At 44.7% G+C, this 13,089-nt stretch overlaps 1 protein-coding gene across 4 annotated transcripts in view; it reads right to left on the bottom strand.

Annotated features, from left to right (window-relative positions):
• Positions 1-10,727: 10,727 nt before the first annotated feature.
• HIVEP3 (HIVEP zinc finger 3) overlaps positions 10,728-13,089 on the bottom strand; it is a 236,163-nt gene continuing 233,801 nt past the window's right edge. For all 4 annotated transcript variants that reach the window (XM_083750596.1, XM_083750594.1, XM_083750597.1 and 1 more), the window contains one exon: positions 10,728-12,310. In XM_083750596.1, coding sequence (XP_083606722.1) covers positions 11,471-12,310 — 840 coding nt within the window. In that variant the 3' untranslated portion in view covers positions 10,728-11,470. The remainder of the gene's footprint in view (positions 12,311-13,089) is intronic.

Here is a 13,089-nt window from a genome sequence, read left to right as displayed (position 1 = left end):
CAGATTGAGCTGGGACACTTAGCCGCTTGAGGGGGGCGGCGAGAAACCCTGCCACCGCTGTTGCCCACTGTGGCAACACCCCTTCACACACTGCCCTATGTCCTCCTCCCCCATGGCTGTGCTAGGGTAAGGTTACCAGATTTTTTTCAAAGAATCCGGGGACTTTTTTTTTTTGAAAATAAAATAAAATTATTTTTTTAAAGTTATTTAAAAATAATAATTAAGAAGTAATTTCTTCTCTTCTGTGGTCTCCTCTGTCGCGCGGCTTTCCTCTGGGCCCCAGCCTGCTCTCTTGGAGCGCTAGTTGCCATGGAGTAGACTCAGGTCGGGCCTGGGCTTGGCCACGTTTCCTTGCCCTCCTGGTGCTCTCCTATCTCTCCTCCTCAGCAGTGGTAGCAGTGCAGCAAAGTCGGGGCTCCCCTCTTTTTTCTCCTTCCTCTTTCTCTGTCTTCCTTCTCCTTCTCCTCTCCTCCTTCTCCCTGCATTGGCTCTGGGGTATTTCCTGGCCCCGGAGTGCTGCTGGGCAGTCGGCAGGGTGGCCGGGCGCTCTCACTCCCGGCTCGATTTGGGTTGCAAGGGGGTCAGCGGTTCCCCCAGTTGATGTGCCAGGCATCCTTGGTTCCCCCTTGGCAGTGGCAGCAGAAGTCTCAGCAGCCCGCAGCCAGCCTGGTAGCGCAGTTGGCTCTGGCTGGCTTCAGGAGCTGCTCACTGCCGTGGCATCCACCATTTTGCCTCGCCAGAAGTCCCCATATGATGTGTGTTATGCCGTTGAACCCATCACACAACATTCATTCCCTACTAATAAATCTGCAACACTTAAAATATAAATCCGGGGACATCAAATGAAATCCGGGGACATTCCAGGGATGGATTTTATCCGGGGACAGATTTGTAAATCCGGGGACTGTCCCTGGGAAACAGGGACATCTGGTAACCATATGCTAGGGTTGCCGTGCCAATGGGTAGCACACCTAGGGGAGAGGAGGCAGAGACAGAGGTGTGGGTGAATTTATTTGTTTAATTTGTATACCACCCTTCATCCAAAGATCCCAGGGCAGTTCACAACGGGGGGGGGGGGGGGAATACAAAATGAGAATACAAAATACACTTTTTTAAAAACCAAAGCCAAAACAATCCTGGCTCAGATTAAACCCAGACACAATGTCCTTCTAGAGCATTCCATTGCCAAGCACTTGGTATTTGTCACTCTGGTTGATTAATGATTTCCAGTCTTGTAGGTGGCACTGGAAGTATTATGTATCCTGCTGTTGGATTCTGCTGCAGCTGACTCTGCAAAGGGTTATCAGATTCTCTTTCGTGCTGTGAAGGGATCTGAAACGCTGCTGGACAGCACCCTCTTGAGGCAAGAGAATGAGCGAAGGAGGCCAGCAATTGCTCATTTCCTTGCATATTAGAGGCAACCACTGCTCAGATTAGGGCATCTACAAACTGTCAATATTTTTGGGGAGGGATTCAAGAGCATCTCAGGAAATACAGGTTTTCCTCCCCTTTGGCAACCTCCGACATTCAAGCCAAATCTTCTGGTTGAAGAACACTAGTCTCAACTCTAGTCCGCAATACTTAATGAGTTGCTGTGACCAAAGTGGCCCAGCAGATGGTGCCAACAGACAGAGCTACAACTCCAAGAATGACCCAATGGTTGTTTTAAATTTGCTGTGACAATTTTATTTCGCTTGTGGTCCAGGACTTCCAGGAGCACAACAGTTTTGCAAGTCAGAGTTGGGCACAGATGAGTGACAGCATCAGATTCTTCTATCCGCAAAGTACACGAGGATGATCCCACCAGGGATTCTGGAACTTGCACGCGCAATCCCATTCCCGATGGGAATAAGATGCTGAGCTGCAGCAGATGTCAGTGGGACATCGAGATGCAGGGAAGCTTCGTGTACGTTGGAGGGATGGAGAAACAGGCTATGCATGTTTGAGGCAGGCTGCACAGAGGACCTTTTCCCATTGAAAACCTGCTTGTGTTTTCAAATGTATTGTTAAGAACATTGGGGGGGGGGGGGAGAAACCTCCCCTAAACCAAAGAAATGTCAGATCTAGCGAGTATTTGGGGTATTGAGGGGGGAAGTACAGGGTGCAGAACTGTGTCAAAGTAAATTCCTGGGTTTAGCTTATGAAAAGTATCCTGGCTGGGTTGGTTAAATGCAGGCCATTATGAAACAATGTCCAGGAAGCTACACATTAAAGAAGGTGCTCAGGTCTGTGCAAAATAGAGGTTGCCAAGGTGATGGTGAGAGAGAGGGGGGGTGACAGGGAAAAGTGTCATTTTATGGGATGCGACTGGGATCCAAAGAAACTTTGAACCCAAGCTTGCTGAAGCTATGAAATCGACACTCATGGGGTATAATGTTCTGCACCCCCTCCATTGCAGATTTCCAAGTGTATATATGTGTCAACACATCATATTCCACAAGGCCAATGTTGATGCCGAAATCCAGCATCTCCTGAGTTCTGCGAGTGAGGCTTTCTCCCGATTGAAGTGCAGAGTGCTTGAGGACTGGGACATTTGCAGGGAAACCAAAATGCTTGTTTACAAAGCGATTGTACTACCAATCTACTACTACATGCTTGTGAAACATGGACCACTTATAAACACCATCTCCAACTCCTCGAAAGATTCCATCAACGGTGTCTCCAAAAAATTTTTACACTTCACTTAGGAAGACAGGCGAACTAATACCAGTATACTGGAAAAAGCAAAGATCACCAGTGTTGAAGCAATGATTCTTCAACATCAACTTCGTTGGACTGGTCATGTTGTGTGGATGCCTCATTATCGTCTCCCAAAGCAACTACTCTATTCCGAACTTAAAAATGGAAAGCGTAATGCTGGTGGTCAACAAAAGAGGTTTAAAGACTGTCTTAGGCAAGTTTTTAAAAATGTAGTATAAACACCAACAAGTGGGAAACACTGACCTGCAAGCGCTCCAATTGGAGAACAGCCTTTACCAAAGGTGTCATGGGCTTTGAAGACACTCAAACTCAGGATGAAAGGGAGAAACGTGCTAAGAGGAAGGCACGCTTGGCAAATCCACACCGTGATCAACTCCCGCCCGGAAACCAATGTCCCCACTGTGGAAGGACGTGTGGATCCAGAATTGGCCTCCACAGTCACTTACGGACATTGTTAAAACTCGTGTTCATGGAAGACAATCTTACTCGGCTACGAGTGATTGCCAAAGAAGAAGATGATTTCTTAAAGACACTAGCCTCTGCTGTGGCCTGATCTTCTCAATGGAAACACAACCCTGGGGAGTGCCTGGAAGCCCTGGAATCTGGCACCTCTTGTGAAGACTGTGGTGGTGTTTAACAGCATGGCTCACATCCCTAGCACTCGTGTTGTTGAGATTGCATTACTCTGATGCACTGAGTGCTCTTGAATGTAATTTGCCATTGCCATTTGCATCCCAGAAAAAGAAACCAGCAGCTCTTTGCAAGCCTGAAAGACAAATATCCTGGGCAGCATCTCTGATCATATAACGCCCCCCCCCCCAAATTTTAAGGTGAAACTCAGGATGGAACTGCTTCGGTTTCCTCCCTAAGAAGCAGGGTGATTACCAATCATCACACAGCTCCAGGATGCTCTGAGCTTCAGCAAAATATCTGCACGCCTCTCTCCCTGTTATCTTTCCAGAGAGAAGTCTGTGAATGCTGGAAGGAGGAACTGAAAGATAATTCAGTTTATTAGATTTGTCGGCAGTGCAGACTTGAAGTATGCTCAGAGCTCCCCCATGCGGAAAGTCATCAGCATTCATTTTGACCAAGGGAGGAAGTGATCTTCACACCCCCATTGGTGGGACTTGAAATAAACCCTAAAAGTTCACCATGTAAAGTATTAATATGGGTCTCTGGGTTGAGGAACAAGCATAAAGTATGAACTTATGAGAAGTGGGACCTGCAACCTGTACGCGACCGAGCTTCCACCCTCCTCCTTTTCTCTTGCAGCCCCTAAATCTGTTCTGCCCCTCCAATCCACTGTAATAGATTTGGAGAGGGTGCAAAGTTCTATTGTGCAAATCCTTGTGCTTATGGGATGAGTGTGTTGAATGCCAAGGAAACTTTGCAGTGTTTCTGCAGACACCTGAAACCAGGAAACACCCCCTAAATCATTCTAGCAAATAAATGACCACAGAGAGGCTGCTAGTGATATGTTGGGACTTTAAAATTTATTCCAACGTGCTGTTTTTTTAAAAAATAGGCTCAGACTGAATAGACAATCTGAACTGTAGTAAAGGCAATATACGTGTAAAAACTTTTTTTTCATTCACAGTACAGATGTCATTTACAATAAAGTTCACAAACATCAAATGCTGAGTATTTTTTTCTCTTTTTTTCTTAACATTATGTTCTGTGCTTTTTACCTGCATTTTTTTTTTTGCTTTGCACTCTTATAACCATACAGACATTGCAAGATGCAAGTGTAGAAACTGAATTTAAAATAAAATTACAGGCAAAACTACCAAATTACACTGTACTCTGAGTCTGTACATATTTACAGTACCTTTTTTGGAATGTATTGCCATTTTTTTTAAAGAACATATAGAAACTTTCTAAAGACTATTCCACTTACAGAATACATACACCTTTTAGAAAAAAAGGCAAATATTTATCTTACATGAGACCATGTATATTAAATTTGCGTACACATCATCAATATTATTAATATTTTACATTACATTTACTAAAGTGAGCATAAGTGCCATAATATCTCAATAATGAAAACTTGTTTTATGTCATCGTTAGGACCCAAATTTGGTATTTATTTAAAAACATTTTACCTTTTAAAATTCACAAATACTGTGCAATAACAGGAGGGCAAAAAATCCATAAGGAACACAGACAATAAAAATCAAGTGTATGTTAGGGGTTGGGAATAAAAGTGAGGAACACAGTGGGGGGGGGGGAGAGATTGTAAAAGGGCTAGATCACAATGCTTCATGCTTAGCTCATAAATGGTTTGTCGGTATCCAGAACATATTGCTTGAATGCTTTTTAAAAGCCAATTGCAATGACTTGGCATTGTATTTTTTTTAAAATAAAAAAAAATGATGGCCAAAGTTGGCAAAGCCAGACACAGAAAAACAAGAGGTCCTCACTTATGAAGAATCACTGGGCTGCGTTCTGTGAGTGAGGGCATATCAGGGGAATGTAAAAGGTCGCTCTCAAGGTTAAAGAGTGCAGAGGCCAAATCAGTTGGGTCACTTTTCCTGGAATATATTGTGGTTCCTGCCACGGTCTCCTCCAGTAAAAAAAATAAATAAAATCCATTTACAATAATCTGGGCAATTTGATCTCAAATGTAGTGGGGATTTCAATTCGGTTTCTGCTATTCTGTTATTTCTTACTTTAAAATAATACAGTTGTACCTTGGACCCTGAACACCTTGGTACTCTCATACGTTTTGGCTTTCAAATGCCACAAACCCGGAAGTGAGTGTTCCGGTTTGCAAACGTTCTTTGGAACCCAAGCATCTGACGGGGCTTCCGCAGGAGCTTCCTGCAGCCAATCAGAAGCTGTGCTTTGGTTTCCGAATGTTTTGGAAGTCGAACGGACATCCGGAACAGATTCTGTTCAACTTCCAAGGTGCGACTGTAATATTATTATTATTTGGGGCTTTTCTTCAGCCAGAACTTGCCAAAACTCAGTTCCGACACCTCTCTAGGTAGGCACCATTGTCATTACAAGAGAACAAGGTGAGTTCTGGCACCTCTCTTTTTAGAAAGATAGCACTGATAATAATGTCAAAGTCTCGAGAGCCAATCACAAATATAAACAGCAAATGTGCTCTCTTTGGGAAAGTCCATTAACTCAGTGGGAAAGTATCTGCTTTGAATGCTGAAGGTCTCCAATTCAATCCTCAACATTTCCAGGTATGGCTGGGAATTGTCCCCTACCTGGAACCCTGGAGAGCTAGGAAGACAGTACTGAGCTGGATGGACTGGTTTGACTCAGTATAAGGCAGCTTTCTATGTTCCTTGAGGTTTCTCAGTTTTTGAAGACTATCTTCTTAAATATAAAGGGCGGGGGGAGGAGGGGATTCAGTCTAAAATAAAATTAGATTGAGTCATAAATCTGTCAGAAAACGGCTCTTGGAATCACAGGTCAGCAGAAGCTGCCATAGGTATTGCAACGTGGAAGGGTTGATGGATGGAGTATTGGCCATCACTGAACTGAATGCGGCAGCCATGATTTAATCTTGGGAAAGTCCAAGCCAGGCATAGGCAAACTCGGCCCTCCAGATGTTTGGGGACTACAACTCCCATCACCCCTAGCTAACAGGACCGATGGTCGGGGATTATGGGATTTGTAGTCTCAAAACATCTGGAGGGCAGAGTTTGCCTATGCCTGGTCCAAGCATTTATCAGAGCCTTGTGTATACCATAGCCAAGGGATTCATTTGGCTTACATACAATGACTTAAACTGTACTGGCTTGTGGACTATTCAACAGATTTTAAATCGCTGGGATGTCCCATAGAGATGATTCAGAATTACCAGCAAACCATGGTTTTTCAAGATGTCTAAACCCATGCCATCCAACAAACAATGGTTTGTTGGTGGCTTCCACACTGAGATATGAAAGTACTGTTTGAGAGGGTGTTTATTTCTGAACCAACAAACCATAGCTTGGGCCTCTTGTCAAGAGTCTGCTTTTCGGGGGGTAATGGCTATGAATTCTCAGGGAAAGTGAAGGAAAGACGGCAATCCCACAAACCATGGTTTTCCTCTACATCTGGACTAAGTCTCAGAGCAACCGTGTATGGTATTGCACTTTAAGTTGCAGTTAGAGCAAACCATGGTGTGATATTATACCCAAGATGGCTCACTTTCTGAAGTCAATTACAGTTTAACCCAGACTGCTAGGTAGGTGACCAACTGTTTTGAACTCTGGCCTGAAACTGACATTCCAAATGGCTTTCTGCTACTAATCCTATGCACGCTTACTTGGGAGTAAGTCCCAATGAGCACCGTGGAATTTACTTCTGAGTAAACCTGCATAGGGTTACATAGTAAAAGAAGTAATTAATTACTGATTCTCAGAACACTGGGAAACCAGGAAGGTGCTTAAATATAGAGGAAAAGTCCTTCACAGATTATAAATCTAGGAATAAAGTGCTCCAAAAATAAAAAGCGATCAACTCTCACGGATGCCATCAACATTTCAAAATAATTTCCTTTGTCTCTTTGGGCTGAAAAGGGATAAAAATAGGAGAGATGCTCAAGTAACCAAAATATAGAGGTCTTGTCTCAGCCAGTAATAATAATAACTAAGAAGGTCTGACTTAGCCAAGGAATAACAGTACCCAGAATTTGCAAAAAAAAAATAATAAAAATAGTTTTACAAGTGTTTTTCTTTTCTTTTCTTTCTTCTTTTTTAAGCTATGCAAAGCTAGATCAAAATAGAAAGCAATTGCAGAAGTAACCTATGGAAAGTGCAGCCCAATATTTCACATGCTTACTCTGAAGAAAATATCACTATGCTGGGTAAGATTTACTCCCAAGAAAGTGCATATAGGATTGCAGCTTTGGGAAGGGTGGTTTGCAAGGGTGAGGGGCAGGGGAGAGAGATTAAAATTTGATCTCTGAAAAATAAACCTTTCAACAACAGCAAAATAATGAATGGCAGGAAATGTCAGGTCTAGCAACATATTTGACACATGACTGCAGGCTTCTGTTATAGCACCACACCGGGGGAACCACGCAGGGACTTTGTGATGGGCTCAGGACTTTACCTTCAGTGGGGCAAGTTAAGTGCTTGAGGCGAAGCACATTCTTAAGGCTTTGCTAGGTCTGCCTGGAGTGCTCAGCACCTTGCAGTTTGAGCCCTTAGTTTGTTTAGCATCTTGCCCTAAGGAGAGCCAGCTCCACCTGGCCAGCCAGTGCAATTAGACAGGCCACCAGGAAATGCCCCAGAGACATTCAGGAGACTTGCGATGGGTGGAAGGAGATTGTTGCATCCATTGGTTTGCTTGCATCACAAAGCTTCTTTGCCGTGTGAGACCTCTGCCAACTGTGGCTTCAATTTATATGGAAATGCAAAAGCTACCCTGGCAAAAAAAAAAAGAGGTCAATTTCTGCATTCGCGACTGCCACCCATTGTGGCATGGTTTCTTCTATGTCCAGCAACACCACTGGAGAGAGTGGTTGTTACAGAAAGGGCAAAAGGTTACTGCAGGCAGATACACCAGCATAAATACTCAGGATCTAGGCACTTTGCAGATCCCAACCACAAAGTGAAAGGAAGTTCAAGTAGAGTCCTCTGCAGTGGATGTTGCCATCCAAAGCTACAGAGCTTTGCATGGTGTCTAGTCTGCCAGCCTATTCAAACAGCATTGGGGTCCTGTGCTGTCCTGTCCTTTCTACCCCAGATGCAAATACCCCCCTAGATGACACTATTTACATTTGCAGTGCTTGCCTCACAGAGGATTCGAGAGCAATAGGTTCGAGAGCAATAGGTAAACATACCCAGAAGGTTATTATTGTTATTAGCTCCGGGTTGTTTGCAGATGTCATCAGAACAGATCCTGTCCAATGCACCCAAAGCAAAGTTCAATCCAAAGGCTGAAAACTGAGCACCAGGTTGCATTTGATCTAGCCTCAAAACAAAACCAGAGCGTGAATGGATAATTGAAGAGCAAATGCCCAGTGAAGGCTCAATACCGAAAACCATTTGGTCCTAAAAGAGCTGCATGACTAGCTGGTTAAGGGGGGTGGGAGGAGAAAGGAAGGAGGGGATGAGGGGGAAATCAACCACCTGGAATTCAAAGTCATGGCAGAGACAAGGTGTGGCTTTTCGTCAATGACCACCGACGTTCTGGTCCAGGCTTTGCTCATTCCATTAAGTTGATGGGTGCCATTCTGAATCTTTTGAAGGTATCATGACCATGATACCAATTTCCATTGGAGCCAGACTTTAACTCAGTGATTGATGTTCATCCCCATGACCTGTTGACAAAGGGGATTGTATTGGACCTTCAATAAAGTCTCGGGTTAGGTACCGGGTGCCAGTGCAGACTCTATAAGCAAGATCTTTCCGGACCTTAGCACTGAAAGAGGTATTGGAAGCAGAAGTAAACCAAGGGGGAAACAAAACAGAACACAGTCCGCTGTGAATGGAGTTTTCCAGGGAAATCCCAGCGTCAGTTTGGTCACCTTCACATCATGTCAGTCACAACATCATTTCGACCAAAGAAAATCAAAAGAGCTCCACCAAAACTATTCAACACGACACAAAAATGAAATGATACATCGCAAAAGATTATTCAACTCAAAGCCCCATCCATTCCATGTTATTCAGCTATGCCTTGGCAACAGTTCGTGGCTTTCCATGCCTGCTTAAAATAAAAATATTGTTCAGGACATTGTTGTGTGGAGCATGCGCATAATAAATGGGAACATCTCAGAAAGGACTGGTCCATTGGTTAAATATTTGTGGAACTGATTCATTTTGCCTAGTTAATTTCAAAAACTGTGTGTACAGACTCGATCCAGAGCAAGACACTCTCCAAATAAGCGAGCTTGCTCTCAATTAGAGTAAACATCTGCTATTAAATGCAGTGTGTATATATTAAAAGACCTGTATGGCTCTGGCCCTGATCTTTCTATAGGTGACACCAGGTTGGTTAGCCATTGGAGCCACTGCCCCTTTGCTAAAACACCATTCATTGCAACCTATTGATCTGAAATGCAAACAGCTCAATGGAAATTCACTGGGACCTTTGCATAAAGTAGACTAACATTTGCAGTTATTCCATTAAATGGGGAGGGGGGGAGATAACAGTATGCAAAAAACAAAACAAAACAAAAGCCCTTAATTACTTCTTTGTGGACTCTATGCAGCTGAATACATGGCTGATTTGATAGACATAGGGCACATCTAGGACCAGTAGCAGAACTGGGAGTGCAGATATGGTTCAGGGTGGTAACGAGGCAAGAATGAACTCAGCCTTGATTTCTGGGCTGGGTGGGAAATCTGTGGCGTTCCAAATGTTGCTGGACTCCAACTCCCATCACTCCTGACCATTAGCCATGCTGGCTGGGGCTGATGGGAGTTGTAGTCCAGATCAGTAAGCAACTTATTTCTATTTTTCTCTTACAATGTCCAAATGTGTGATAAGAGAAGGTGTTTCCTCCCTCCCAAAACATTCATTGGGGGGGGGGGGAGAGAAATTAAAAACAAAAACAAAAGATCTCCAACTAGAGAGCAGATTTCCAAAGGGCAGGATCCACAGGGATGACAGCCAAGCCCCTACCATCTAGCGGCTGGCAAAAGGCACCCCTTGGAGATTGTGCGTATCAGTCAAAGCAGCAGCCAGGTCACGGAATGTCAGTATTAAAGCAAGAATGGTGGTCAGAAAGCAAAGATCTACCATTCCCAGAACATGATTTTTTTATTTTTACATTCAATATATTCCTATTTTCTTGCAATTTCTCTTTTTTATTTCCCTTTGTGGGGCAGGGTAGAGGGACCTTTTGCTTATGTGCGTGTCCCTTTAAAAAAAAAGTGCTTGGGGGGGTAATTTGTACGGGGGGGGGAGGCACATTCTGAGATTCTTTCTTTGTTTGGGAGAGATTACCTTTTATCACCATCAGGGCCTCCCCATAGAAAACAAGTGCTAGTTTCAGTTACAATCGGAGGGTAAACATTCCTCTCTTCTTCTTCTTCTTCTTCTTCTTCTTCTTCTTCTTCTTCTTCTTCTTCTTCTTCTTCTTCCAGATTAAAGCAGTCACATCTGTCTTTAAAGCACATTTAGAGGCAACCAGAGTAATGCAAATAATAAAAGGAATAATTATAAAACACTTTGCCACATGTTAAATAAAGCAAGTAATAAATAAGGGGTACGGTCGTTGTGGGGTGGGGGCAGGTTGTACCTGTCTGTACATGAGAGAGGTGGTGGTTGTCCCCCTCCCCTAAAAAAAAAATTCAGCCAATCTCTTTGAAGAGGTGTTTGTTTTCCTTTAAAAAGAAAAAGAAAAAGCTTTTCAGTGCATCCATTGGAAATTCTTCTCAACTCTTTCCACATGTCTGCATGTGGTTGAGACAAGACCTCATCGTGGGGAATGGAGACACGCTCTAAGAATAAGCCCCTTTCCGATAAAAGAAAGCAATAAAACAATAACAATAAATTCATAGCTTCAATTTGTCGGTGCATTTCAAGCAACAACCAAAACGCACGCACGCACACACACACACACGCAAATGAAAGTCTAGAAAAAGGCACACAATTACGATGGAAATAATAGCAGACTGAAACAGAGAGAGAGAGAGAGAGAGAGAGAGAGAGAGAGAGAACCAGCAACAGTCTCCGTGGGTTTGGTCGTATGCTAGAGCATTGGGTCTTTTCGTTTCTTTTCCTTTAGCAATGATTATTCGAAAACCAATTGCACTGACAAAGGTTTGTTGATCTTATGGGGAAGCCGGGGTCAAAAGCTGGGAGGGAGGGCTCAAGCACTTCCTGTATTGTGATCCACTTGCCTTTGCAGTAGGCTGAAGCTGACTTGCTCCAAGGGAGGGCTCCTCCTCCTCTGTACCCCTGTGGTGGGGGGAGCTGGCTCTCCAGAGAGGTTCCTTCTCCTGGTGGGAGGCTGAGAGGAGGAGTGGCTGGAGGACAAGGGCTCCAGCAGGCAGCCAGCGCTGCTGCTCCTGTCCAGTGTCTGGGAGGGGAAGTCCGAGATCAAAGTGCAGGGGGGTTCCAATGAGGCGTTTGAGCTGCTACGTGGTTTCTTCCCCTTCTCCCACCGGACGCCTTCCCCGCTGGCCGAAGGCTCATCCTCCGGGCAAGAATCGTCTCGGCTGGGTGTACGGCTTCCCCACTCTGGGCTGCCGGGTTCGGTGCTGGCTGTCACCCTGTGTTCCTTCTTCTGCTGGCGCTCGCTAGTCCTTATTGTCCCTTCCAAGCAACTGCTGCTATGAAGCGGTGGGGTTGCAGATGAGGAGCGAGCTTCTTGGATGCCTTGCGCCACCTTGCCGGGATCGTTCGCTCGGCTCAATTCAGAGGTGTCACCACTAGGGGAGAAGTAGCTGGCGTGCAGCGACATCACTGATCCGTGCCCCAAGCCGGGATGGCCGCTGGGCCTTGCCTGGACCATCTGGATGCCCCCGATTGGGATCATGGGGAAGGGGCTCCGGGGTAGCTGCTGGGAGTGCAATGGGAGGTGGCTAAAGATGTAGTCTTCCACCCGGCTCGGGGCATGGGCGTGCGTGTCGTGGGGCAATTGCAAAGGCCTGACGCAGTGATGCTGAGTGACGCCCGGTGAACTCGCTGGGCTCCTGGATTCTGTCTTCTGTAATGACAGGAGGTATATATTGTGGGATGTGAAACACAAGAGCAGTCAAGTACAACATTCCTAGAATGAACATGTTTACACATGGGGAGGAATGTTTGTCCAGCCAGCAGGTAAACTTCCTGTTGCCTTCTGAACTGGGACAGACTTCCTCTGCATGTGACTAGAGGTGGGCGTGGCCTCACCTGTGCAGGTAATGACAAAAGCACAGGGCAGGGCAGCCATCTCTCTCTCTATGACTACATGCATTGAAGAAGCAACATCTGGTTAGCCAAAGATGCTCTCTTGGCTTCCAGCCAAGAGAGGACAAAGGGACTGTCTCCTTATGAGATAGTTTCCAGGTGTATGTTACTTTTCTAAGCTAAGTCTGCCTACTGGGATCTGTTTGTGAACAGAATGTGAGTAAACTCTTTTTTATACTTTTATAGAAGACTGTGTCGTGTCTTATCTTTTATGAGGGAATAAGGGGAAAATACCAGAACAGTTATTATAGAGGCTTTACCGAGCCTGAGCAAACGCATCCACTGTAAATTTAAAAAGGGGAATGTTACTCTGCTAAATTGTGAACTTGTTAACACAAGTTGGGAAGGATATAATCAAACAATATATCCTCTCCTGCATCCCTGAACATTCCCACACATATTAGGAACCAGGGAAGCTGCATTATACGGAGTCCAAACACTGGTCTATGATGATGATGATGATATGTTATTTATATGCTGTCCATCTGACTGCATTGCCCCAGCCACTCTGGGTGGCTTCCAACAAATTAAACACAT

This window comes from Podarcis gaigeae (genome assembly GCF_964106915.1).
Source record: "Podarcis gaigeae genome assembly, chromosome: 8".
Taxonomy (NCBI): Eukaryota; Metazoa; Chordata; class Lepidosauria; order Squamata; family Lacertidae; genus Podarcis; species Podarcis gaigeae.
This window is presented reverse-complemented; position numbering and strand designations above follow the sequence as displayed.